Source organism: Scyliorhinus torazame, chromosome 15 (genome assembly GCF_047496885.1).
Source record: "Scyliorhinus torazame isolate Kashiwa2021f chromosome 15, sScyTor2.1, whole genome shotgun sequence".
Taxonomy (NCBI): Eukaryota; Metazoa; Chordata; class Chondrichthyes; order Carcharhiniformes; family Scyliorhinidae; genus Scyliorhinus; species Scyliorhinus torazame.
The window spans coordinates 57,915,709-57,943,480 of record NC_092721.1 but is presented as its reverse complement, the minus strand read 5'-3'; the positions used below and the strand labels follow the sequence as shown (position 1 = coordinate 57,943,480).

At 47.9% G+C, this 27,772-nt stretch overlaps 1 protein-coding gene across 3 annotated transcripts in view; it reads left to right on the top strand.

Annotated features, from left to right (window-relative positions):
• The window catches only part of LOC140391605 (nectin-3-like), a 423,814-nt gene that overhangs the window by 350,378 nt on the left and 45,664 nt on the right, over positions 1 to 27,772 (top strand). For all 3 annotated transcript variants that reach the window (XM_072476263.1, XM_072476264.1, XM_072476265.1), the window contains exon 5: positions 4,952 to 5,103. In XM_072476263.1, the coding sequence (XP_072332364.1) occupies positions 4,952 to 5,103 (152 nt within the window). The remainder of the gene's footprint in view (positions 1 to 4,951; positions 5,104 to 27,772) is intronic.

Below are 27,772 nucleotides of genomic sequence, written 5' to 3'. Positions count from 1 at the left end.
GGCTGTCTCGGATTAAGTTGATCAATGGATTTAGTTTCAATAAGCATGTAATGCTTTTTGACAGGCAGGTTTGCAAAGCGCATTGGGTTGTCAATAATAAATTATTACTTTCTTTATACTCCAAGGGTTTTGATTGTCCCCAACCTTCTCGACCGTACAAAAGCCTAATTTTTCCTTTTTTTTGAGGTTCACAATACCCGTCATCATCCAAGGCTCCCTAAACTTCCCATACTTATCCTTTGATCTCTCGGGAATGTGGGGCATGATTCTGTGATCATGAGGCTGTGTTGACGCCGTCGGAAACGCCGTCACATTTCTCGTCGGCGTCAACACGGCCTCAGGATAAGCAATTCTGGCCCCGACAGAGGGCCAGCACGGCACTGGAGCGGTTCACGCCGCGGGGTCCGCGCGTGCGCAGTGGCACCGGCACCAACGCACGCATGCGCAGTGGCTCCCTTCAACGCACCAGCCCCTACGCAACATGGCGCAGGGGCCGCGCGGAAGAAAGGAGGGCCCCCAGCCAGATAGGCCGGCCGCCGATCGATGGGCCCAGATCACGGGCCAGGCCACATCGGAGCCCCCCCCCCCCCCCCCCACTCAGGGGTCGGACCCCCCCGCCCCACACACACACACACACACACACAGGCCGCCCCCCCCCGACCCTTCCACGCAGAGTTCCCGCCGGCTGAGAGCAGGTGTGGATGGCACCGGCGAGACTCCGTTTTTTTTACGACGGCCGCTCGGCACATCCTGGGCCGAGAATTGGCGCGGGGGGGGGGGGGGGGGGGGGGGGGCCCAGGCCCAGGCCCAGGCCCAGGCCCAGGCCCAGGCCCAGGCCCAGGCCCAGGCCCAGTGCCGTGCTAACCACACGAAGAATCGTGTGCCGGCGGGGTGGCGCAATTTGTGCCGGCCGCGGGGATTCTCCGGCCCGGCCCCGGGCTGAGAGAATCCCGCCCGTGACTTTCCTGAATCCTAACTCCCACATGTCCGATGTTGATTTACCATCCGTCAGCCGCATCCAATCCAAATTCTTCAATTCCTGTCTCATGTTAACGTAATTTGCCTTTCCCCAGTTTGGCACCGTAACCCTGCCTTCATCCCTATCCAAAAGTACCCTAAAACGTACGGCGTTGTGGTCACTACTCCCAAAATATTCCCCTACTGAAACCTCAACCACCTATTTAGGCTCATTGCCCAACATCAGGTCCAATACTGCCCCTTTCCTAGTTGGACTATCTACATATTGCATCAAGAAGCCTTCCTGGATACATCTTACAAACTTTGCCCCATCCAAGCCCCAAGCACTATCCCAGGCAATATAGGGTCGAAGGGTCAGTGCAGACTCGATGAGCCAAATAGCCTTCTTCTGCACTGTAGAAATTCTATAATTCTATTCTGTGGCAAAACGCAGTGTCCATTAAGTCACATCAGCAACACTGATGAAGTTCAATGCACCCAGCAGTCAAACTATAAAGTGGAAAGGTTCAAAACTTTCTAGTGAAATTCATAAGACATGAGAAACCAAGATTCACAAGGTACAAGCCTGCATGGCTGATGGAGCAAAATTAAAGCGAATGATAATTTTCAGATGTAAAACCATGCCAAACATCAGGTGTCCTGCAATGGATATGGTGGATGGCCATGACAAAATTGAAGGATAAGGAAAAAGGGAAAACTTATGTCAGAAACGAAGAGTTCAAAACTGTCGCAACCTTGGAGGAATATGGAAAGTAGAGGATGAAATTAAAAAGGAAAGGAAAGATAGGACGTTATTTTATTTGCTAGTTATTTTTCAAGATGTGAATCCAAGCATTGAGAATGTGTGAAATCGACATCCTGGTGGCCTATATAAAGAATGCAGCTTATTAGAGTGGGACAGGTTCACATTCCATATAACTGATGAGATCAAGAGATGTCTGCGAAGAAATAACACCCAAATTGCAGTTATACTGGGGGTTTAACATCAGTAGTTCAACCTTTGGATGCGTGCCTTAACAAGTCATTCAAGGGTAATGTTTGTGCTGAATGGAGGCGGTGGGTGGTTGATGGAGCAAAGGCCTTCACAAAGAGTGGAAATATGCACACTGCCCACTTGATATTTTGTGTGGTTTCATTATCAAATTGTGTGATGCAAGTGCACCAAGTGTCCTCTGATCGTTCAGAAAATGCAGAAAGTCCGTTCAATAGATGGAGAGGAAAATGATTTGTTGTTGGGACAATTCAAAAAACAAAAGTGTCAAATCTGATCCAGAGTGGGATTCTCAACTCTGTAAATTCTCTGTGTCAGATGCTGAAGACAATGAATTTGATGGTTTTAAAACACTTTGATTGTGGTTAAAAGTATCTTTATACAACTATACAATTAATTCCTATTCATTCAATTAAGTGTGTCACATTAATTTAATATGCATTACCAGCTTTTTCTTTCACATTTCAAAATGGCAACCATACCCACACCAGCGGTTTACATTTATGTATACGTCGATTGCTGTTCTTAGAAGGATTTCCGGAGGCTTCGATGGTCAACTTATGCATAGATCATTCTGTCTTCTGTGGAAAAAAAGTGTGAATTCAGAATTCTTCCACCTCTGCACACATAGCTATTTTTGTCTCTAATTGACCCAACGATTTCCTTCACTATCACCTTGCTCTTCATAGAATGGAATCATAGAAAAGTTACAGCACTGAAGGAGGCCATTCGGCCCATATTATCCATGCCAGCCCGAGGACACCCAGGTGCCCTTCCTAATCCCACCTTCCTGCACACAATCCATAGCCCTGCATCTTACAGCACAAACGGTAATTTTTAAATGGGTTAAATTGCAGACTCCCACTACCCTCTGTATAAAAAAAAAGGTCTTCCCCATATATTTACAAAATATATTTGAGTTCCTTGATTTTACTTGCTAATATGTTTTCATTACTTTTTGTTTTCCGCTTTAATTTCATCCCTGCACTTTTATACTCCTGGGTTTTCTGCAGTATTGACCACTTGGTGTGTGACACAAGTTTTCTTTTTCATATCCTACAGTGTTGTGCTCTTTGAAATTAGTGGAGTCTAAATTTTGGAGTCCCACCTTTTTTTACTTGTTGGGAACACATTTGTTCCGAACTTTCTGCCTCCTTCAATGCCTCTGTCATGCCCAGTAAAGGCATTCCATATTAATGACTTTTAAAATATGAGCTTTACTCAGTGTAGAATCTTTTGGATCTGAATATTCTTTAAAAAAGGACAGTAAATGCTGCAAAAGATGGCTGCTGAAGGTTATTTAACCTGTGTATTCAAAAATCGCCTCCCTGTCTCACAGACAAAATAATACATTCCACACTAGGAGGTGTCAACCATCCATACTGTGGCACCATCCAAAAGACTTTCCAGAATTGAATGGGTCTTTCTGAAACAAAAATGGAGGTTGTCTCAATCCCCTTCAGAATGAATGACTTAAAAAATAAACCAGGTTGTGGCAAATCATAACAAGACCGCCATCATATTTGGCACAGGAACTGAAAGAGGAGTCCCATGGTAAGGCAGCCATGTTTGTTCCTTTGTAACCTTCAAGTATGGTCGACAGAAAGACACAGCAGCAGCTGAAAGGACAGTAACATCTATACCTTAAGAACCGGAGATTGTCACATTGCAAGGCCTGCTCCTTTTCGGCCCACCAGTAAATAAGCAACTCACATTCTGACCTGTACAAATACCACCTCCTCGAGAGAATCCTGAAAACAACTTTGGCATGTGACTCTAGCTAACCTAAACTATGCTTCAGGAGCGCAGACTTCTTTTTCATCAGGACTAATAAGTGTTTTTCAGGACAGGGCAATCACATGAAGTATGAACTATTCCTTTTATTTATAAATTGTAAAAGCACACTGTACTCTTCAACTGTACTTTCCTTGACTGTATTTTTGTATGTGTGAGCGTGAGTACCATAGCGTTATATTTATGGGTGAGTGCAAATAAACAATCCTCTTCATTTGAACCCACAAAAAGATTTGCTGCTGGTTTTTCAAATTGTCCACACATCCAGAGGTTAAGAAACATGCTCCTCATCACTGCTCCTCATCCCATGCTCACTGATTGTGGACAGTAGGGAAGGGAACAGAGATTTCATCAGTTCTCTCTCCTCATCCGTTACACCTTCTACTGCCCTGACACTAATTTACCTTCAAATTGCTGTTTATAATACACTTATGCCAAGTCACATCTCAGCTTAGTAAATTGTCCTTTCTCAATTTCAGATTTCTACACTTGGTCTACCTTTATAGTTTTCCACACCCATGCTCACTCAAACAAAATTATGCTTACTACCATTAAAGTGCTGCCCAACTTATGCCTCTTGCACCTGCCCCGCTTTATGCCCTGAAGCCCAATCCGGTACTGTTGTTGGGCTTTCTGCACATTGACTCGGAAAGTCTTCTGTATACATTTTAATGACTCTTTTATCTCTACCTTTTACACTGACTTTACCACAATAAAAGGTCCTTGAGGAAAATTTGGTTCAATGGCTCGAGAAACAGGGGAAGCAGCAGATTAAGCTGAACACATTTCCCCATCTGTTGTGAGGCATTGTTGATCCATAGAGTGTGAGTGACAGGCACTTGTTGCTGATTGGCAGCTTGTGTAGTATAACGCTATCATTTTTAAACTGCATTAGCTCTTTCTGAAATGGCTTGTTGGAAGATTTATAATTTTGATGTTTTGAAAAATATATATGCCCAATGGGGCTGGTTTCGCACACTGGGCTAAATAGCTGGCTTTTAAAGCAGACCAAGGCAGGCCAGCAGCACGGTTCAATTTCCGTACCAGCCTCCCCGAACAGGCGCCAGAATGTGGTGACTAGGGGCTTTTCACAGTAACTTCATTGAAGCCTTCTCACAACTTCATTGTGACAATAAGCGATTTTCATTTCATTTTTCATTTCATTTCATTATCTTTTTAATCATCTAGATTGGAGGAACAGTTACCAGAGGATTTGCAGATTGAAAATGATACTCTCACTTTCAACCGACCACTCAACCACAACGATTCTGGCATCTATATCTGCAATGTAGTGAACATTCACGGACGTAGGAAAAAACAAAAGATTGTTCAGATAAGAGGTATGTTTTTATGATACCTATGTTGCTTGGCCAACTTAACACCTGGTTGATCATTGAAATGTCTTTGCATCACAAACAAATCTTAATTTTTATAAACATATCTGGAGCTAATTCATGCAATTGCGCAGTAATATTCATGTTTTGTTACTTATAGCAGGGCTTCCAAACTGTGGAGATCGCAAGAAAAGTCTTTGGGACCACAAGCTCTGGGATAGCAATGGCTGCCATGAAACTTGGGTCTGATTGCTGTGTGGTTCCTTTTAATCCTCATCTTTTTTTATTGGTGCGAATGGCCAAACAGCGAGTACAGGGCCATCATGTTCCAATAAAGAAAAAGGCTGGAACCAATAATTTCAGTGAATCCTAGATAAAATTAAAGAAATGAACATAGAGAGGACGTTTTGAGTGACCTGGGAAGCTTAAAACTAGACAAATCTCCAGGATCAGAAGAAATGTATCCCAGGCTGTTGAGTGAGGCAAGGGAGGAAATAGCAGGGATGCTGGCAATAAGTTTCAACTCCTTTCTTTAATTTAGTTAATTAACTTAAAAGATGCTGTTTGGTTTAGAAGAAGGTGAATTTTCAATCAGCTTTAAACAAAGCTTCTACTTGTAGGCACTTGCAGCTGGAGCTTGTTAATTAGTTTCTTGGATTAGGCCAGTTTTCAGAGGCGAGATTCACAGTATAAAAGTGATCCCCTCCAGTGCAGACTTTGTTTGCACTGAGTGCTGAATTTGGTGCATTTGAGTGCCATAGTGAGAGTTTGGCGACTGAGGGAGTGAGGTGAGGAGGGAGTAAGGTGCTCCTTTCATTTTGTTTCCTACATTTCCGCAAAGAGTGAGAAGGGAGCCAGGAGTTTACAGAGAGTGCAGCTGATTGGGAGCAGAGTCGGAGGGCGGAGATCCAGTTGGCCCACAGGGCAGCTATATTCTGTCAGGTAAGAGGGGATGGAGGCTAGGCCAGTTGCATGCTCCTCCTGTAGGATGTGGGTGGTGAGTGATACCACCGGCGCCCCCGCTGACTATACCTGCAGGAAGTGCACCCAACTCCAGCTCCTCAAAGACCGTGTTAGGGAACTGAAGCTGGATGAACTTCGGATCATCCGGGAGGCAGAGGGGGTGATAGAGAAGAGTTACACGGAGGTAACCATACCCAAGGTACAGGACAAGAATAGATGGGTTACAGTCGGGGGAGAAAAAAAAACAGGCAAACAGTGCAGGGATCCCTCGTGGCCGTTCCCCTTCAAAACAAGTATACCATTTTGGATGCTGTTGGGGGGGATGACCTACCGGGGGAAGGCCCTAGCGGCCAGGTCTCTGGCACGGAGTCTGGCTCTGGGGCTCCGAAGGGAAGGGGGGAGAATAGAAAAGCAATAGTTGCAGGAGATTCAATGGTTAGGGGAATAGATAGGAGATTCTGTGGTCGCGAGCGAGACTCCCGGAAGGTATGTTGCCTCCCGGGTGCCAGGGTCAGGGATGTCTTGGATCGTGTCTTCAGGATCCTTAAGGGGGAAGGGGAGCAGCCAGAAGTTGTGGTGCACATTGGTACCAAAGACGTAGGTAGGAAAAGGGGTGTGGAGGTAATAAACTAGTTTAGGGAGTTAGGCTGGAAGTTAAAAGCCAGGACAGACAGAGTTGTCATCTCTGGTTTGTTGCCGGTGCCACGTGATAGCGAGGCTAAGAATAGGGAGAGAGTGTAGCTGAACACGTGGCTGCAGGAATGGTGTAGGAGGGAGGACTTCAGGTATTTGGATAATTGGAGCGCATTCTGGGGAAGGTGGGACCTGTACAAGCAGGACGGGTTGCATCTGAACCAGAGGGGCACCAATATCCTGTGAGGGAGGTTTTCTAGTACTCTTCGGGAGGGTTTAAACTAATTTGGCAGGGGAATGGGAACCGGATTTGTAGTCCAGCAACTAAGGTAGCCGATATTCAGGATGCCAAAGCGTGTAATGAGGCAGTGGGGAAGGGAACACTGACAAAGGAGAGTACTTGCAGGCACGGAGATGGGTTGAAGTGTGTATACTTCAATGCAAGAAGCATCAGGAATAAGGTGGGTGAACTTAGGGCATGGATCGGTACTTGGGACTACGATGTGGTGGCCATCACGGAAACTTGGATAGAAGAGGGGCAGAAATGGTTGTTGGAGGTCCCTGGTTATAGATGTTTCAATAAGATTAGGGAGGGTGGTAAAAGAGGTGGGGGGGTGGCATTGTTAATTAGAGATAGTATAACAGCTGCAGAAAGGCAGTTCGAGGAGTATCAGCCTACTGAGGTAGTATGGGTTGAAGTCAGAAATGGGAAAGGAGCAGTCACCTTGTTAGGAGTTTTCTATAGGCCCCCCAATAGTAGCAGAGATGTGGAGGAACAGATTGGGAAACAGATTTTGGAAAGGTGCGGAAGTCACAGGGTAGTAGTCATGGGTGACTTTAACTTCCCGAACATTGAGTGGAAACTCTTTAGATCAAGTGGTTTGGATGGGGTGGTGTTTGTGCAGTGTGTCCAGGAAGCTTTTCTAACACAGTATGTAGATTGTCCGACCAGAGGAGGGGCAATATTGGACTTAGTACTTGGTAATGAACCAGGGCAAGTCATAGATTTGCTAGTGGGGGAGCAGGGGCTGTTTAGCACAGGGCTAAATCGCTGGCTTTGAAAGCAGACCAAGGCAGGCCAGCAGCACGGTTCGATTCCTGTAACAGCCTCTCCGAACAGGCGCTGGAATGTGGCGACTAGGGGCTTTTCACAGTAACTTCATTGAAGCCTACTCGTGACAATAAGCGATTTTCATTTCATTTTGGAGATAGTGGCCACAATTCTGTGACTTTCACTTTAGTAATGGAGAGGGATAGGTGCGTGCAACAGGGCAAGGTTTACAATTAGGGGAAGGGTAAATACGATGCTGTCAGACAAGAATTGAAGTGCATAAGTTGGGAACATAGGCTGTCAGGGAAGGACACAAGTGAAATGTGGAACTTGTTCAAGGAACAGGTACCACGTATCCTTCATATGTATGTCCCTGTCAGGCAGGGAAGAGATGCTTGAGTGAGGGAACCATGGTTGACAAGAGAGGTTGAATGTCTTGTTAAGAGGAAAAAGGAGACTTGTGTAAGGCTGAGAAAACAAGGTTCAGACAGGACGTTGGAGGGATACAAGATAGCCAGGAGGGAACTGAAGAAAGGGATTAGGAGAGCTAAGAGAGGGCATGAACAATCTTTGGCGGGTAGGATCAAGGAAAACCCCAAGGCCTTTTACACATATGTGAGAAATATGAGAATGACTAGAGCGAGGGTAGGTCCGATCAAGGACAGTAGCGGGAGATTGTGTATTGAGTCTGAAGAGATAGGAGAGGTCTTGAACGAGTACTTTTCTTCTGTATTTACAAATGAGAGGGGCCATATTGTTGGAGAGGACAGTGTGAAACAGACTGGTAAGCGCGAGGAAATACTTGTTAGGAAGGAAGATGTGTTGAGCATTTTGAAAAACTTGAGGATAGACAAGTCCCCCGGGCCTGACGGTATATATCCAAGGATTCTATGGGAAGCAAGAGATGAAATTGCAGAGCCGTTGGCAATGATCTTTTCGTCCTCACTGTCAACAGGGGTGGTACCAGGGGATTGGAGAGTGGTGTATGTCGTGCCCCTGTTCAAAAAAGGGACTAGGGATAACCCTGGGAATGACAGGCCAGTTAGTCTTACTTCGGTGGTAGGCAAAGTCATGGAAAGGGTATTGAAGGATAGGATTTCTGAGCATCTGGAAAGACACTGCTTGATTCGGGATAGTCAGAACGGATGTGTGAGGGGTAGGTCTTGCCTTACAAGTCTTATTGAATTCTTTGAGGAGGTGACCAAGCATGTGGATGAAGGTAAAGCAGTGGATGTAGTGTACATGGATTTTAGTAAGGCATTTGATAAGGTTCCCCATGGTAGGCTTCTGCAGAAAGTAAGGAGGCATGGGATAGTGGAAATTTGGCCAGTTGGATAACAAACTGGCTATCCGATAGAAGTCAGAGAGTGGTGGTGGATGGCAAATATTCAGCCTGGATCCCAGTTACCAATGGCGTACCGCAGGGATCAGTTCTGGGTCCTCTGCTGTTTGTGATTTTCATTAATGACTTAGATGAGGGAGTTGAAGGGTGGGTCAGTAAATTTGCAGACGATACGAAGATTGCTGGAGTTGTGGATCGTGAGGAGGGCTGTTGTCGGCTGCAAAGAGACATCGATAGGATGCAGAGCTGGGCTGAGAAGTGGCAGATGGAGTTTAACCCTGAAAAGTGTGAGGTTGTCCATTTTGGAAGGACAAATATGAATGCGGAATACAGGGTTACCGGTAGAGTTCTTGGCAATGTGGAGGAGCAGAGAGATCTTGGGGTCTATGTTCATACATCTTTGAAAGTTTCCACTCAAATGGATAGAGCTGTGAAGAAGGCCTATGGTGTGCTAGCGTTCATTAACAGAGGGATTGAATTTAAGAGCCGTGAGGTGATGATGCAGCTGTACAAAATTTTGGAAAGGCCACATTTGGAGTACTGTGTACAGTTCTGGTCGCCTCATTTTCGGAAGGATGTGGAAGCTTTGGAAAAGGTGCAAAGGGGATTTACGAGGATGTTGCCTGGAATGGAGAGTAGGTCTTACGAGGAAAGGTTGAGGGTGCTAGGCCTTTTCTCATTAGAACGGAGAAGGATGAGGGGCGACTTGATAGAGGTTTATAAGATGATCAGCGGAATAGATAGAGAAGACAGTCAGAGACTTTTTCCCTGGGTGGAACAAACCATTATTAGAACATAGAACGATACAGCGCAGTACAGGCCGTTCGGCCCACGATGTTGCACCGACATGATAAGTCAAAAAACAAAGCCATCTAACCTACACAATGCCATTATCATCCATATGCTTATCCAATAAACTTTGAAATGCCCTCAATGTTGGCGAGTTCACTACTGTTGCAGGTAGGGCATTCCACGGCCTCACCACTCTTTGCGTAAAGAACCTACGTCTGTCCTATATCTATTACCCCTCAGTTTAAGGCTATGTCCCCTCGTGCTAGCCATTTCCATCCGCGGGAGAAGGCTCTCACTGTCTAACCCCCTGATCATTTTGTATGCCTCTATTAAGTCTCCTCTTAACCTTCTTCTCTCTAACGAAAACAACCTCAAGTCCATCAGCCTTTCCTCATAAGATTTTCCCTCCATACCAGGCAACATCCTGGTAAATCTCCTCTGCACCCGCTCCAAAGCTTCCACGTCCTTCCTATAATTCGGTGACCAGAACTGTACGCAATACTCCAAATGCGGCCGTACCAGAGTTTTGTGCAGCTGCAACATGACCTCATGACTCCGGAACTCAATCCCTCTACCAATAAAGGCCAACGCTCCATAGGCCTTCTTCACAACCCTATCAACCTGGGTGGCAACTTTCAGGGATCTATGTACATGGACACCTAGATCCCTCTGCTCATCCACACTTCCAAGAACTTTACCATTAGCCAAATATTCTGCATTCCTGTTATTCCTTCCAAAGTGAATCACCTCACACTTCTCTACATTAAACTCCATTTGCCACCTCTCAGCCCAGCTCTGCAGCTTATCTATGTCCCACAGTAACCTGCTACATCCTTCCACACTGTCGACAACACCACCGACTTTAGTGTCGTCTGCAAATTTACTCACCCACCCTTCTGCGCCCTCCTCTAGGTCATTGATAAAAATGACAAACAGCAACGGCCCCAGAACAGATCCTTGTGGTACGCCACTTGTAACTGAATTCCATTCTGAACATTTCCCATCAACCACCACCCTCTGTCTTCTTTCAGCTAGCCAATTTCTGATCCACATCTCTAAATCACCCTCAATCCCCAGCCTCCGTATTTTCTGCAATACGTGGGGAACCTTATCAAACGTTTACTGAAATCCATATACATCACATCAACTGCTCTACCCTCGTCTACCTGTTCAGTCACCTTCTCAAAGAACTCGATAAGGTTTGTGAGGCATGACCTACCCTTCACAAAACCATGCTGACTATCCCTAATCATATTATTCCTATCTAGATGATTATAAATCTTGTCTCTTATAATCCCCTCCAAGACTTTACCCACAACAGACGTGAGGCTCACCGGTCTATAGTTGCCGGGGTTGTCTCTACTCCCCTTCTTGAACAAAGGGACCACATTTGCTATCCTCCAGTCCTCTGGCACTATTCCTGTAGCCAATGATGACATAAAAATCAAAGCCAAAGGCCCAGCAATCTCTTCCCTGGCTTCCCAGAGAATCCTAGGATAAATCCCATCAGGCCCCGGGGACTTATCTATTTTCAGCCTGTCCAGAATTGCCAATACCTCTTCCCTACGTACCTCAATGCCATCTATTCTAATAGCCTGGGTCTCAACATTCTCCTCCACAACATTCTCTTTTTCCTGAGTGAATACTGACGAAAAATATTCATTTCGTCTCTCGCCTATCTCTTCAGACTCCACACACAACTTCCCATCCCTGTCCTTGACTGGCCCTACTCTTACCCTAGTCATTCTTTTATTCCTGACATACCTATAGAAAGCTTTTGGGTTTTCCTTGATCCTACCTGCCAAATACTTCTCATGTCCCCTCCTTGCTCGTCTTGGCTCTCTCTTTAGATCCTTCCTCGCTACCTTGTAACTATCAAGCGCCCCAACTGAAACTTCACTCCTCATCTTCACATAGGCCTCCTCCTTCCTCTTAACAAGAGATTCCACTTCTTTGGTAAACCACGGTTCCCTCGCTCAACGCCTTCCTCCCTGCCTGACCGGTACGTACTTATCAAGAACACGCAGTAGCTGTTCCTTAAACAAGCTCCACATATCCAGTGTGCCCAACACTTGCAGCCTACTTCTCCAACCTATCCCCCCCAAGTCATGTCTAATGGCATCATAATTGCCCTTCACCCAGCTATAACTCTTGCCCTGCGGGGTATACTTATCCCTTTCCATCACTAATGTAAACGTCACCGAATTGTGGTCACTGTCCCCAAAGTGCTCACCTACCTCCAAATCTAACACCTGGCCTGGTTTATTACCCAAAACCATATCCAATGTGGCCTCTCCTCTTGTTGGGGACATAAATTTAAGGTGAGTGGTGGAAGATACAGGGGGAGATGTCAGAGGCAGGTTCTTTACCCAGAGAGTAGTGGGGGCATGGAATGCACTGCCTGTGGAAGTAGTTGAGTCGGAAACATTAGGGACCTTCAAGCAGCTATTGGATAGGTACATGGATTACGGTAAAATGATATAGTGTAGATTTATTTGATCTTCAGGGCAGCATGGTAGCATTGTGGATAGCACAATTGCTTCACAGCTCCAGGGTCCCAGGTTCGATTCAGGCTTGGGTCACTGTCTGTGCGGAGTCTGCACATCCTCCCCGTGTCTGCGTGGGTTTCCTCCGAAGTGCTCCGGTTTCCTTCCACAGTCCAAAGATGTGCAGGTTTGGTGGACTGGCCATAATAAATTGCCCTTTGTGTCCAAAATTGCCCTTACTGTTGGGTGGAGGTGTTGGGTAGGGTGCTCTTTCCAAGAGCCAGTGCAGACTCAATGGGCCGAATGGCCTCCTTCTGCACTGTAAATTCAGTGATAATCTATGATTAATCTAGGACACAGGTTCGGCACAACATCGTGGGCCGAAGGGCCTGTTCTGTGCTGCATTTTTCTATATTCTACTCCTCTTTAGTCATAGGAGAGGTGCTGCAGGACTGGAGGATCATTATTCAAGAGGAGGGAAAGTTAAACCAGGAAACTACAGGCCAGTCAATCTAATCTCAGTGGTGGGGAAATTATTGGAAGCAATTCTGAGAGACAGAATTAAAGCTTTAGAATTAAGGAATTAATCAGTATTTGGAGATGCAGGAGTTAATCAAGAACAGTCAGTGTGGTTTTGTTCAGGCGAGGTCATGTCTGACGAACTTAATTGAATTTTTCGAAGAGGTGACCAGGTGTGTAGAAGAGGGCAATGCATTTGTACTCTACTTGGACTTCAACGAGGCTTTTGATAAAGCCTCACATGGCAGACTGATGGTCTGATGGGATCCAAGGAAATTTGGCAAATTGGATCCAGAATTGGCTGAGTGCTGGGAAGCAGCGGGTGATCGTCAAGGTGTGTTTTTCGGACTGCAATCCTGTGTCCAGTGAGGTCCCATAGAATCCCTCCAGTGCAGAAAGCGTCCATTCAGCCCATCTATAAATGATTTAGACTTGAATGTAGGAGGGTTGATCAGCAAGTTTACAGATGATACAAAAATTGGTAGGATGGTAAATAGTGAGGGGGATAGCCTTAAATTACAGGAGGATATAGACGGGCTGGTCAGATGGGCAAATGGAATTCAATCCGGATAAGTGTGAGGTGATGTACTTGGGCAGGCCAAACAAAGCAACGGAATACATGATAAATGGCAGGATCCTGTGAAGCACCGAGGAATCTTGGTGTGCCTTAAAGTAGCAGAGCAGGTAGATAAAGTGGTTAAGAAGGCACGTAATATATATACATAAGAACTAGGAGCAGGAGTAGGCCATCTGGCCCTTCGAGCCCTTCAATGAGATCATGCTGATCTTTTGTGGACTCAGATCCACTTTCCCGCCCAAACATCAGAACCTTTTATTCTTCAAAAAAATATCTATCTTTACCTTGAAAACATTTAATGAAGGAGCCTCAACTGCTTCACTGGGCAGGGAATTCCATAGATTCACAACCCTTTGGGTGAAGAAGTTCCTCCTAAATTCAGTCCGAAATCTACTTCCCCTTATTTTGAGGCTATGCCTCCTCATTCTGCTTTCACCCGCCAGTGGAAAAAACCTTCCCGCATCGATCCTATCTATTCCCTTCATAATTTTATATGTTTCTATAAGATTCCCCCACAGCCTTCTAAATTCCAACAAGTACAGTACCAGTCTACTCAACCTCTCCTCATAATCCAACCCCTTCAACTCTGGGATTAACCTAGTGAATCTCCTCTGCACACCCTCCAGTGCCAGTACGTCCTTTCTCAGGTAAGGAAACCAAAATTGAACACAATACTCCAGGTGTGGCCTCACTAACACCTTATACAGTTGCAGCATAACCTCCCTAGTCTTAAACTCCATCCCTCTCGCAATGAAGGACAAAACTCCATTCGCCTTCTTAATCACCTGTTAATCAACTTTTTGTGACTCCAGTCCCTCTGCACAGCAGCATTTTAATATTTTATCATTTAAATAATACCTTTTGCTGTTATTCCTACCAAAATGGATAACACCACCTTTGTCAACATTGTATTCCATCTGTCAGACCCTAGTCCGTTCACTTAAACTATCCAAATCCCTCTGCAGACTTCCAGTATCCTCTGCACTTTTTGCTTTCCCATTCATCTTCGTGTCATCTGCAAACTTGGACACATTACCCTTGGTCCCCAACTCCAAATCATCTATGTATACTTGCCTTTATTCGCCGAAGCGCACAGTTTAAGAGCAGGGAGGTTTTGCTGGAGCTGTATAAAACGTTGTTTAGGCCACAACTAGAATATTATGTGAGGCCCTGAGATCCATGTTTTATGAGGAATCCGAAAGCATGCAGAAGCGATTTACAAGGATGTTGTCTGGGCTGGAGAGTTTTAGCTATGACGAGAGATTGGATAGACTAGGCTTGTTTTCCTTGGAGTGGAGGAGACTGAGGGGGAACACGATTGGGATGTATATAATTATGAGGGGCATAGATTGAGTAGACAGGAAGAAACTTTTCCCCTTGGTGGAGGGGTCAATGACCAGGGGGCATAAATTTAAGGTAAAGGACAGGAGGTTTAGAGGGGATGTCAGGAAAAGCTTTTTTACCCAGAGGGTGGTGTGAGCCTGGAACTCGCTGCCTGAAAGGATGGTGGAGGCAGAGACTCTCATAACATTTAAGAAGTATTTAGATGTGAATTTGCGATGTCAAGGCATACACGGGCAGCACGGTAGCCTTGCGGATAGCACAATTGCTTCACAGCTCCAGGGTCCCAGGTTCGATTCTGGCTTGGGTCACTGTCTGTGCGGAGTCTGCACATCCTCCCTGTGTGTGTGTGGGTTTCCTCCGGGTGCTCCGGTTTCCTCCCACAGTCCAAAGATGTGCGGGTTAGGTGGATTGGCCATGATAAATTGCCCTTAGTGTCCAAAATTGCCCTTAGTGTTGGGTGGGGTTACTGGGTTATGGGGATAGGGTGGCGGTGTTGACCTTGGGTAGGGTGCTCTTTCCAAGAGCCGGTGCAGACTCGATGGGCTGAATGGCCTCCTTCTGCTCTGTAAATTCTATGACAAGGCTATGTGCCAAATGCTGGAGAATGGGATTAGAATAGTGTTAGGCGGTTGTTTTTGACCGATGCAGACGTGATGGGCCCAAAGGGCCTTTTCTGTACTGTAGATGGTCTATGGTCGTATGTCTGCTCCTTAAGCCCTCTCTCGGATGGCTGCTACAAAGAAAGCCTGAATAGATAGATTTTCTTTTGGTGAGACCCTGCATTTTCATTAACCCCCACAAGAGCGATGAGGGGTGGAGGAAGGGAGATGGGGGGTGGAGGAGGGGGAGTTGGGGCACACCTCCACTCAGTTTCTCTACGCGCCCCCGCCCCCCACTAAACAACTGAAGCCTTTCTACTTCCTTCATCCTCTCCCCCAACCCCCTTGCAGCGCTACTGCCCCCCAGACTTCTCTCCCAAATTGTCGCCCCAGAGGTCTCCCAAATCTGATGCGTTAGAATGGAGTCACACCAGGAAAAGGTTTGGGAAGCACTGACTTATGGAATTCTAAAAAGCTAAGAAATTTCATGCAATTGTTTCTGAATGGTTGTTTTAAGTTCAAATTGTACAGTTAAGAAACAAAATGAAGACAACTGTACATTTAACTTTTTTTTTAAATTGGCTCATTGTATATATGCTGGTAAATAAGACGAGCAGCAATTTTGCTTTCTAAAATGAAAGGCATTGTGTTAAGTGGAGAGTGATATTGTAGAGATTGGACGTTGAGAAATACTTGTGCTGTCTGTACATTTTGTGCTGTGGCATGTACCTTACTCAATCCCAATTATATAATTGTAACAAAAAAGTGTATTTATATAGAAATGTGGCAAAGAGCACCAGATGAGATTGCAAACTATTGTGTGAATGCTCCCATGGCTGTGTTATTATGATGTGTAAGAAATAAAACGTAAAGATTTTGTCTTTGTTCCAGGAATGACACTGTTCTATTCATAAAGGCTTTTGATTATCCTTGCACAGCTAAATACGAGACTAAACAGCATGAATGAGCTCTCCACCCACCACTAGCGCTACTTAGAGGTCATGAACAACTTGGAAGTTAGTTGCTGAATTATTTTCCAGATTCCCAACAGTGCAGAAGGCAGCCATTTGGCCTATTGAGTCTGCATCGACCCTCCGAAAGAGCACACAGCCCTGGTCCACTCTCCCGTCCTCCCTGCCTTATCCGCTTAACCCCGCCACCTAATCTGCACATCCCTGGACACAAGGGGCAAGCTAGCATGGCCAATCCATTTACCTCGCACATCATCTGGCTGCTGGTGCAATTGCACAGTTTTCCTTTCGTTGCTTAAAATTTTGGTTGTCTCCAGAGAGTGGTGTGGCTAAAAAATTATTTACAAACTCCAGTGGCAATCCAAGTGCTGAAACAAGTGATTCTATGCATGAACAAAGAACAAAGAGAACAAAGGAAATTACAGCACAGGAACAGGCCCTTCGACCCTCCCAGCCTGCGCCAATCCAGATCCTTTATCTAAACCTGTCACCTATTTTCCAAGGATCTACTTCCCTCTGTTCCCCGCCCGTTCATATATCTGTCTAGATGCATCTTAAATGATGCTATCGTGCCCGCCTCTACCACCTCCGCTGGCAAAGTGGTCCAGGCACCCAACACCCTCTGCGTAAAAACCTTTCCACGCACATCTCCCTTAAACTTTCCCCCTCTCGCCTTGAAATCGTGACCCCTTGTAATTGACACCCTCACTCTTGGAAAAAGCTTGTTGCTATCCACCCTGTCCATACCTTTCATAATTTTGTAGACCTCAATCAGGTCCCCCCTCAACCTCCGTCTTTCCAACAAAAACAATCCTAATTGACTCAACCTTTCTTCATAGCTAGCACCCTCCATACCAGGCAACATCCTGGTGAACCTCCTCTGCACCCTCTCTAAAGCAGCCACATCCTTCTGGTAATGTGGCGACCAGAACTGCACACAGTATTCCAAATGTGGCCTAACCAAAGTCCTATACAACTGTAACATGACCTGCCGACTCTTGTACGTCATACCCCATCCGATGAAGGCAAGCATACTGTATGCCTTCTTGATCACTCTAACGACCTGCGTTGTCACCTTCAGGGTACAATGGACCTGAGCTCCCAGATCTCTCTGTTCATCAATTTTCCCCAAGACTCTCCCATTGACCATATAGTCCGCTCTTGAATTAGATCTTCCAAAATGCATCACCTCGCATTTGCCTGGATTGAACTCCATCTGCCATTTCTCTGCCCAACTCTCCAAACTATCTATATTTTGCTGTATTCTCTGACAGTCCTCCTTGCTATCTGCAACTCCACCAATCTTAGTATCATCTGCAAACTTGCTAATCAGACCACCTATACCTTTGTCCAGATCATTTATGCATATCACAAACAACAGTGGTCTGAGCATGGATCCCTGTGGAACACCACTAGTCACCTTTCTCCATTTTGAGACACTCCTTTCCACCACTACTCTCTGTCTCCTGTTGCCCAGCCAGTTCTTTATCCATCTAGCTAGTACACCCTGAACCCCATACGACTTCACTTTTTCCATCAACCTGCCCTGGGAAACTTTATCAAACGTCTTGTATATGACATCTACAGCCCTTCCCTCATCAATTAACTTTGTCACTTCCTCAAAGAATTCTATTAGGTTTGTAAGACATGACCTTCCCTGCACAAAACCATGCTGCCTATCACTGATAAGTCTATTTTCTTCCAAATGTGAAGTCCTATCCCTCAGTATCTTCTCCAACAGTTTGCCTACCACTGACGTCAAGCTCACAGGTCTAGAATTCCCTGGATTATCTCTGCTACCCTTCTTAAACAGAGGGACAACATTAGCAATTCTCCAGTCCTCCGGGACCTCACCCGTGCTCAAGGATGCTGCAAAGATATCTGTTAAGGCCCCAGCTATTTCGTCCCTCGCTTCTCTCAGTAACCTGGGATAGATCCCATCCGGACCTGGGGACTTGTCCACCTTAATGCCTTTTAAAATACCCCAAACTTCTCCCTTCCTTATGCCAACTTGACCTAAAGTATTTAAACATCCATCCTTAGCCTCAACATCCGTCATGTCCCTCTCCTTGGTGAATACCAATGCAAAGTGCTCATTAAGAATCTCACCCATTTCCTCTGACTCCACGCATAAATTCCCTCTTTTGTCTTTGAGTGGGCCAATCCTTTCTCTAGTACCCTCTTGCTCCTTATATACGAATAAAAGGCTTTGGGATTTTCCTTAACCCTGTTAGCCAAAGATATTTCATGATCCCTTTTAGCCCTCTTTATTGCGCGTTTGAGATTTATCTTACTTTCCCGATATTCCTCCAAAGCTTCATAAAGTCATTAAGTCGCCTATGTCGTGTTGGGTGTTCCGATATACAAACGAACCAACACGGTTGTAGATGGTACAACTCTGTTTTATTATTCTGTATAATAACTGTTAACTTCTGGCTGTGGTTCGTACTTCACCAGTTAACCTGTGGGCCCAGCCCCAGCACTAACTTAGAGAGGCACTCAGCACATGGTGTATGTCTGAGTGGCACGCTGTGAGCTCTATGCTCTGAGCTATCTCCTGGTGGAATCAGCGGGAGCTGCGGTGTTCCCTGTTTTATAGTGCGTGTGCTCTTACTGGTGATTGGCTGTGATGTTACGTGTGTGTTAATTGGTCCGTCGATCTGTCCATCAGTGTGTGTGATTGCACCATGATATGTTAATATGGATGTCATGACATCCCCCCTTTTCACAAGAATATGTGCCTACATGGTACTATATTGGTGATGTACCGAGTGCGGCTGAGTATGTGTGTGCAATATTTACAACATGTACATGAGGCTAAACTATATACAAAGGAAGGTATCAGTTGCAACATAGCAACGAGGTTGTACCACAAACAAAACAAGTGCAATCATCAAATATCGAAAGAGAACTCCTGGAACGACAAAAAAGAGAAACACGTTAACATTGTTGCACAACAATTCAGTGAGTCCAATGTGCAAACAGGCTCATAAGTCCAGTCTAGTAGGTGGGCGACGAATTTGGGTTGACCGCCTCAGGGGTGGGTCAGGATCCACCGGCTGAGGAATGGGCCTGGCCACGGGCGATAGAGGAATAGGCAGAGTGGCAGGAAGCTCCACGAAGTCGACATCAGGGGCAACAGGAGGGCGTGGCACCGGTGCATGGTCACGTAGCGAGCGCGGAAGCAGCCGAAGGGCCCGCCGATTACGCCGGCGAATGGAGCCATCAGGCATGCGAACCAGGAACGAACGGGGAGCCACGCGGCGGAGAACCTCGGCAGTTGCCAACCAGCCACCCTCTGGTAGGTGTATGCGGACGTTGTCTCCAGGCGCCAGGGCAGGAAGATCAGTTGCCTGAGTGTTATGTGCCACCTTTTGCTGAGCACGCTGCTGTCGCATCCTTTGCAGTACTGGAGCATGGTCGGGTTTAGGAACATGAATGGACGGCACAGTGGTCCTGAGGGCGCGACCCATCAACAGCTGGGCTGGTGAGAGGCCTGTGGACGGTGGGGCCGAGCGATAGGCCAGCAGAGCTAAACAGAAGTCCGATCTCGCATCAGCAGCCATGCAGAGGAGCCGCTTCGCGATATGGACGCCCTTTTCCGCCTTGCCATTCGACTGGGGATGCAAAGGGCTGGACGTCACGTGTGTGAAGCCATATGAAGCGGCAAAAGAAGACTATTCTTGGCTCGCAAAACAGGGCCCATTGTCCGACATGACGGTAAGCGGAATGGCATGGCGAGCGAAGGTTTCTTTACATGCTCTGATTACAGCTGATGATGTCAAGTCGTGCAGACGTATGACCTCCAGATAATTGAAAAAATAGTCAATTATGATGAAGTAGTCCCTGCCGAGCGCAGGAAAAAGGTCCACACCCACCTTTTCCCAGGGGGACATTACCAATTCATGGGGCTGAAGTGTCTCCAGGGGTTGCGCCGGCTGAAAATTTTGGCATGTGGGGCACTTGAGCACCATGTTGGCGATGTCGTCGCTGATGCCCGATCAGTACACAGCTTCTCGGGCCCTCCGCCTGCACCTTTCAACCCCGAGATGGCCTTCGTGCAATTGTTCGAGGACAAGCTGTGTGGGATCACAATCCGGTCTAACTTTAGGAGGACACCATCAATGACGGCCAAGTCGTCCCGGACATTGTAGAATTGTGGGCACTGCCCCTTAAGCCACCCTGTCATGTGGCGCATCACATGTTGTAGAAGGGGGTCAGCCGCAGTCTCACGGCGAATGTGAGCCAGACTTGCGTCAGTAGCCGGCAGATTGGCCGATGTGAAAGCTACATGTGGGTCGACCTGACAGACGACCCCCCCCGATTCGGGCGCTGTGCTCACTGCTCTGGACAGGGCATCCGCGATGATGAGGTCCTTTCCTGGGGTGTAGACCAGTTGGAAGTCGTACCTCCGAAGCTTCAGCAGAATGCGCTGGAGGCGAGGGGTCATCTCATTCAGGTCCTTTTGTATGATGCCGACCAGGGGGCGATGGTCGGTCTCCACGGTGAACTGCGGAAGACCATACACATAGTCGTGGAATTTATCTATGCCGGTTAACAAACCCAGGCACTCCTTCTCAATCTGCGCATAGCGCTGTTCTGTGGGGATTATGGCCCGCGAGGCATAGGCGACCGGGGCCCATGATGCAGTGGTGAGCTTGATCTTGTGCTCCTCCCATTCCTTCTGGTGTGCGGGCAGCCACTGGAACTCCGTAGTCTTCTTCACCAGGTGGCGAAGAGCCGTTGTGTGCGAGGCAAGGTTGGGAATAAACTTCCCCAGGAAGTTGACCATCCCGAGAAAGCGTAGCACGGCTGCCTTGTCATCTGGCTGCGGCATGGCTGCAATAGCTGTCACTTTGTCGGCACCTGGACGCACCCCTGACCGGGATATGTGGTCCTCCAGAAACCTTCGCTCAGTTTGGCCAAAAGAACACTTGGCTCGGTTGAAGCGCAGGCCGTGCTCTCGTATCCGAGCAAAGACGCGCTGGAGACGACTGATGTGCTCCTGTGGTGTGGTGGACCAGATGATGACGTCGTCAACATAGAGGCACACCCCTTCGATGCCCTCCATCATCTGTTCCATGAGTCGATGAAACACCTCGGATGCCGAGATGATGCCAAACGGCATCCGATTGTAGCAGTATCTGCCAAAGGGAGTGTTGAAAGTGCACAGCTTCCTGCTGGACTGATCCAGCTGAATCTGCCAAAAACCCTTTGAGGCATCAAGCTTGGTAAAAATTTTAGCCCGGGCCATTTCGCTCGTGATTTCTTCCCGTTTGAGTACGGGGTAGTGTTCCCTCATGATGTTATGTTCAGGTCTTTCGGGTCGATGCAGATCCGGAGCTCGCCAGAGGGCATTTTTACGCACACCATGGAGCTGACCCATGGCGTAGGCTCCGTGACCCGGGAAAGCACTCCTTGGTCCTGCAGATCCTGCAGCTGCTGCTTGAGGCGGTCCTTGTGTGGTGCTGGGACGCTACGAGGTGCATGAATGACCGGGGTGGCGTCCGGTTTGAGCCGTATTCTGTAAGTGTGGGGCAGTGTGCCCATGCCCTTGAAAACCTCCTGGTTGTGGGCGAGGAGCGAGTGGAGCTGTGCCCTAAAGTCTGCATCCGGGAAATCGGACATGCCTTCTGGAGACAGAGTGTGTACCCGCTGAACGAGGTGGAGGATCTTGCATGCCTGTGCGCCTGGCAGAGAGTCCTTCGAGGATCCAACTATCTCAAAAGACAATGTGGCTGAGTATGAATTGTGTGCAACCTCGAGCTGGCAAGACCCCATGGTTGGGAGAACATTGTCGTTGTAATCGACCAACTGACAGTGGGATGGCCGAATCGGTGGTTTGACCTTCAAGGTGTAGAAGACTGACCATGCAATGCGATTGGCAGAGGCACCAGTGTCTAAGCGGAATGTGATTGGTGATCAGTTGATCGTTAGGGTGGCACACCATTCATCGCCCGGATTAACGCTGTGCACTGGCATCAGCTGGTGGGTCCTACTTGGGGACATCCGATTTCTGTCTATTACCGCAACGCGGAAGGGTTCCCGGTTGTCGGTATCACCGGTCTGTACGTCATCAGGGTGTGACTCGGTGTATGGAGGCTGAATGGTCCGCACGTCCCTGCGAGGCTGGCGGAATTGGGGAGCATTGGCAGGTTGAGCTGCTCGACAGCAGGCAGCGTAGTGGCCCATCTTGCCACAGCGGAGGCATTGTCGAGTTTTGGCTGGACATTGCCGCTTTAAGTGTGCGAATCATCCATGGTTCCCTAATCTTGCCATTTCTATCCCTCATTTTCACAGAGACATGTCTGTTCTGCACTCCAATCAATCTTTCCTTAAAAGACTTCAAATGTGGATTTACCCTTAAACAGCTGCTCCCAATCCACATTCCCTAGCTCCTGCCGACTTTTGTTATACTTGGGCTTTCCCCAGTTTAGCACTCTTCCTTTCGGACTACTCTCGCCTTTGTCCATGAGCATTCTAAAACTTACAGAATTGCGATCACTTTTTCCCAAAGTAATCACCAACTGAAACTTCAACCACCTGGCTGGGATCATTCTCCAATAACAGGTCCAGTATGGCCCATCCCGAGTTGGACTATTTACATTCAGTATGTCCTGCAGCCAATCTGAGACATCCCTGACCCGTGCACCCGGGAGGCAACATACCATTCGGCAGTCTCGTTTTCGACCACAGAAACGCCTGTCTACTCCCCTTACGATTGAATCCCCTATGACTACAGCCCTACCAGTCTTTTTCCCGCCCTTCTGTGCAGCAGAGCCAGCCACGGTGCCATGAGCCTGGTTACTACTGCCTTCCCCTGGTGAATCATCTCCCCCAACAGTATCCAAAACGGTATACCTGTTTTGGAGGGAGATGACCGCAGGGGACACCTGCACTGCCTTCCTGCTCTCTCTCTGCCTTTTGGTCACCCATTCCCTGTCTCCCTCACCAATCCTGATCTGCGGTGTGACCAACTAACTGAACGTGCTATAAAGTGAGTCCATCCGCAGCTCCAGAGCCGTCATGCGGTCTAACAGGAGCTGCAGCTGGACACACTTCCCGCACATGAAGGAGTCAGGGGCATCGGCCGTGTCCCTAAACTCTCACATTGAGCACGAGGAGCATAACACGGGTCTGGGATCTCCTGCCATTTTTACACTTTACCTTAACTGATTACAAATATAATATCAAATAATGAATAAGTGAAAGGAATAAGGATTTTACTTACCAATCACAATACTTACTTTTGTGAGGGCCACAAAGGATCCAGCACGAGTTTTAAGGATACAAAGAAATAACATTTATTTACAATAACATATATAGACAACAGCAGCAGCAACTTCGCTTGCTGCTCACTGCTTCCTGCTGGTTCCAAACTGGCCAGCTTTATTTATACAGGGAGTCTGCTAATAATTTCTCCGTCCCCCCCTCATTGGGGAAGCTCATACTCCCACAGGATTGTGGGATTGTCATTAGTCCCCAGCCAATGGTAAGCAGGCAGGTTATAACCTTCCTCCCCCCCAAAAGTCCAAGGAATCCACCGAAGACCCTGGCGAAGGAGGGCGTCGGGCTCGTTTTGCCCCAGGCCAGACACCATTTGCACGAGGCGCTGGATCGGGTGGCGTGTAACGAGACGGAGACTGGCGCTTCCGTGATGAACGGCGTAACGGTTGTACATCCACGGCCCGTGGGTCCGAGGATTCCCCCTCTGATGCGTCGTGTGTCTCCACCTCGAAGTCTGAGTCTGCTGCCTCCGTCATCTCGGCGTCTCTATCTCCACGCGGTTCTGTAATGACCTGCGCAGGCTTTGAGTGAGGCACCAGAGGAAGATTATGAGGACTACTTTCCATTGTCTCTGGTCTCTGTGGCTGATGAAATGAGCTCCGGGGGCGGGGAACCTTTAGAAGGGATAGTCTTCTGGACCGAACGTGGTCTACATGTTTGCGCTGGAGATGATCCTGGGCTTGCACCTGGTAAGATATAGGGCCCGTTTGGTGAAAGATTATGCCAGGGACCCACTGGCACCACCAGCAAAATCCTGAACGAACACTGGGTCAGCGGGCGCAAACTGCCGAATCGGGCGATGCCGAGATAAACCATGTCCCTGCCGTTCTTGTGTGCGGCGTACTTTTGCGCCAATGTATGGGAAAGCCATGCTAAGGCGGGTGCAAAGTCTCCGGCCCATTAGGAGTTCTGCAGGAGCTACCCCAGTCACCGCATGGGGGGTGGTCCTATACGAAAACTTAAAGCGAGCCAGTCTCGTGTCCATTGACCTGGAAGACTGCTTCTTTAGGCCTCGTTAAAGGCCTCGTTTGAATATCCGCGCTCCGCCAACCCATTTGAAGCCGGGTGGTAAGGGGCAGTGCAGATATGGCATATGCCGTTCATCTTCATGAACCTCGCAAACTCCTCACTTGTGAATGGAGTGCCATTATCCGTGACCAGCACCTCGGGGAGGCCATGCATACTAAAAGACAAACACATCTTCTCAATTGTTGCGCAGGATGTTGTGCCTAGCATCTTATGCACCTCTAGCCATTTAGACTGGGCGTCGATTGATAGGAGGAACATGGATCCTTGAAAAGGGCCGGCGAAATCTGCATGCAAACGTGCCCAAGGCCATTCCCAGTGATGTTGGGGTGCGGCCGGCGGAAGCTTCTGATGCTCCTGGCAAATGGAGCAGTTTTGGGCCACCTTCTCAATGTCGGTGTCAAGGCCTGGCCACCAGACATAGCTCCGGGCCAACATCTTCATTTTGGTCACACCTGGATGCCCATTGCGCAAGTCTCTTAGTATCAGCTCCTGTCCTTTTTCCGGGACAATCACAAGAGGATGCCGTCTTCCACGCTGAATTCTGACAGCTTGGAGGAAATTGCCCGCAACTCACCTGGGAGCTGTCTATGCTGCCCACCATACAGGACTATGTGCCGAATCTTTGACAGGACTGGCTCCGTCTGGTTCCACTCACGGATCTGTGATGCCATGACAGGCAAGGTGTCCATAAAATTTAGGGTTGCAACCACCTCACCGGTCGTGGGGGTCGACATGGGGCTGGTCGATAAAGGCAATCGACTCAGTGCGTCAGCATTCGCTATCTGCATTCCTGGTTTGTGCTCCAGAGAATACTCGTATGCAGCGAGCCACAAAGCCCAGCGCTGGATCCGTGCGAAAGCAATGGGCGGTATTGGCTTATCCTCTCTGAAAAGTCCCAACAGAGGCTTGTGATCAGTCACGATAGTGAAGTGGCGGCCATACACGTACTGGTGGAAACGTTTCACCGCAAAGGCCACTGCCAGGCCCTCCTTCTCGATCTGCGCGTACTTTTTTTCCGCTGCAGTCAATGTGCGGGAGGCGAAAGCTATCGGCCGCTCGGCCCCGTTCTCCATCTTGTGGGGCAGGACGGCCCCAATACCGTACGGGGATGCATCACATGTGACGAGCAAAGACTTTCCAGGATCATAGTGGCTTAGTAACCCAGACAACGACAATTATTGTTTTACCCGCCGGAAAGCGGTTTCTTGCGGCTGACCCCAAACCCAGGTGTGATTTTTCTTTAGCAGAAGGTGCAACGGGGCCAGCGTAGTTGCCAGATTGGGGAGGAACTTCGCGTAATAGTTTACGAGGCCGAGGAAAGAACGAAGATGCGAAGTGTCAGTCGGGGCGGGGGCCTGTTGAATCGCGCGCACCTTCTCTGCGACGGGGTGCAAACCTTCGCGGTCCACCCGATAACCCAGGTAGACTACTTCCTTCGCCTGAAAGACGCACTTTGGGCGACGTAAATGGACTCCAGCCTCCGAAAAGCGTCTTAAGGACAGCCTCCAGATTTTCCAAATGTTCCTGCTCCGACGTCCCTGTGATCAAAACGTCATCTAAGTAGACAGTGACACGCGGTAAACCTCTGAAAATGCCCTCCATAACGCGTTGAAAAATAGCGCAGGCAGAGGATACTCCAAAGGGCAAACGTGTATATTCATACAGGCCCCAGTGTGTAGTAATCGTTACATATGGTCAGGAGGCAGGGTCCAGCTCCAACTGTAGGTAGGCGTGACTCATATCTAATTTTGTGAACGAGAGTCCGCCTGCAAGCTTCGCGTAGAGATCCTCCATGCGAGGCATTGGATATCGGTCGAGGCGGGAAGCCATATTTACTGTAAGTTTATAGTCGCTGCACAAGCGAACTGTGGCATCTGGCTTCATTTCAGGTACAATTGGTGCTGCCCAGTCAGCAAAACGGACGGGCCTGATAATACCCAAAGTCTCCAAACGAGTGAGCTCCCCTTCTACCTTCTCGAGCAAGGCGTAAGGCACCGGGCACGCCCGGGAATAGCGCGGCGTGGCTCCTGGTTCGACTTGGATACGGGCTACGGCCCCTTTCATTTTCCCCAAACCGGGCTGGAATACATCTGGGTATCATCCTAGCACCTCCGTCAACCCTCCAGAAACTGTTTGGAGGATGTGCTGCCACTGCAACCACAAATGGCGCAACCAGTCCCGACCCAACAGGCTGGGCCCATGGCCGCGCACCACGATAAGTGGGAAACGCCCCTCCTGGCGTCCATAAACAACAGGGTCATCGTAGTTCCTGCAATGTCCAATTCCCTGTGTAGGTGGCCACCTACCTGAATCCCAAGCTGCACTCCGGCTCCCTCTCTCTCTCCCGCTCCTGGAAATGAAGGTCGCTGGAACCTGGGGGCAAGTTTAAACACCTACCTGAATCCCAAGCTGCACTCCGGCTCCCTCTCTCTCTCCCGCTCCCGGAAATGAAGGCTGCTGGAACCTGGGGGCAAGTTTAAACACCTACCTGAATCCATCCGGCTCCCTCTCGCTCTCCCACTCCCGGAAATGGGTGACCAAGTAGAGTTTCCTTTTGACAGGGGTTTCCCAGGGCTGGAAAAACTGCTAGTAGAGGCAGGAGGGCTCTCAACAGGAGGCCATATCCACTAAGGTTCTCGAGGGTTAAAAATTAAACTTTCATTTGTATAACACACTTTATAGCCACTGAAGTACTTTTGAAGTGTAGTCACTGTTTTAATGTAGATAGCTTGCACATTAAAAACTACCGCAAATAGGAATGTGACAATGAGCAGATGATGTATTTTTGTTGATTGTGGGATGACTATTGCCCTGAACTTTTCATGTCTTCGACAAAATATCCACCAGTGAGGGCAAATGGAGATTTGTTTTTAACATCTCACCTGAAAACAGCACCTCTGACAGTACAACGCTCTCTTGGTATTGCATTGGAGTATTAGCCTTGATTGTTGTGCTCAAGTCCTGGTGTAAGTCTTGAGCTCACAATCATCTGACTCGGAAGCAATTGAGACACAGCTGACAGACTGGATCTCTTACCTAAACTTCACAATGACCAATTCTTGTGACACTTCCATGTAAAAAA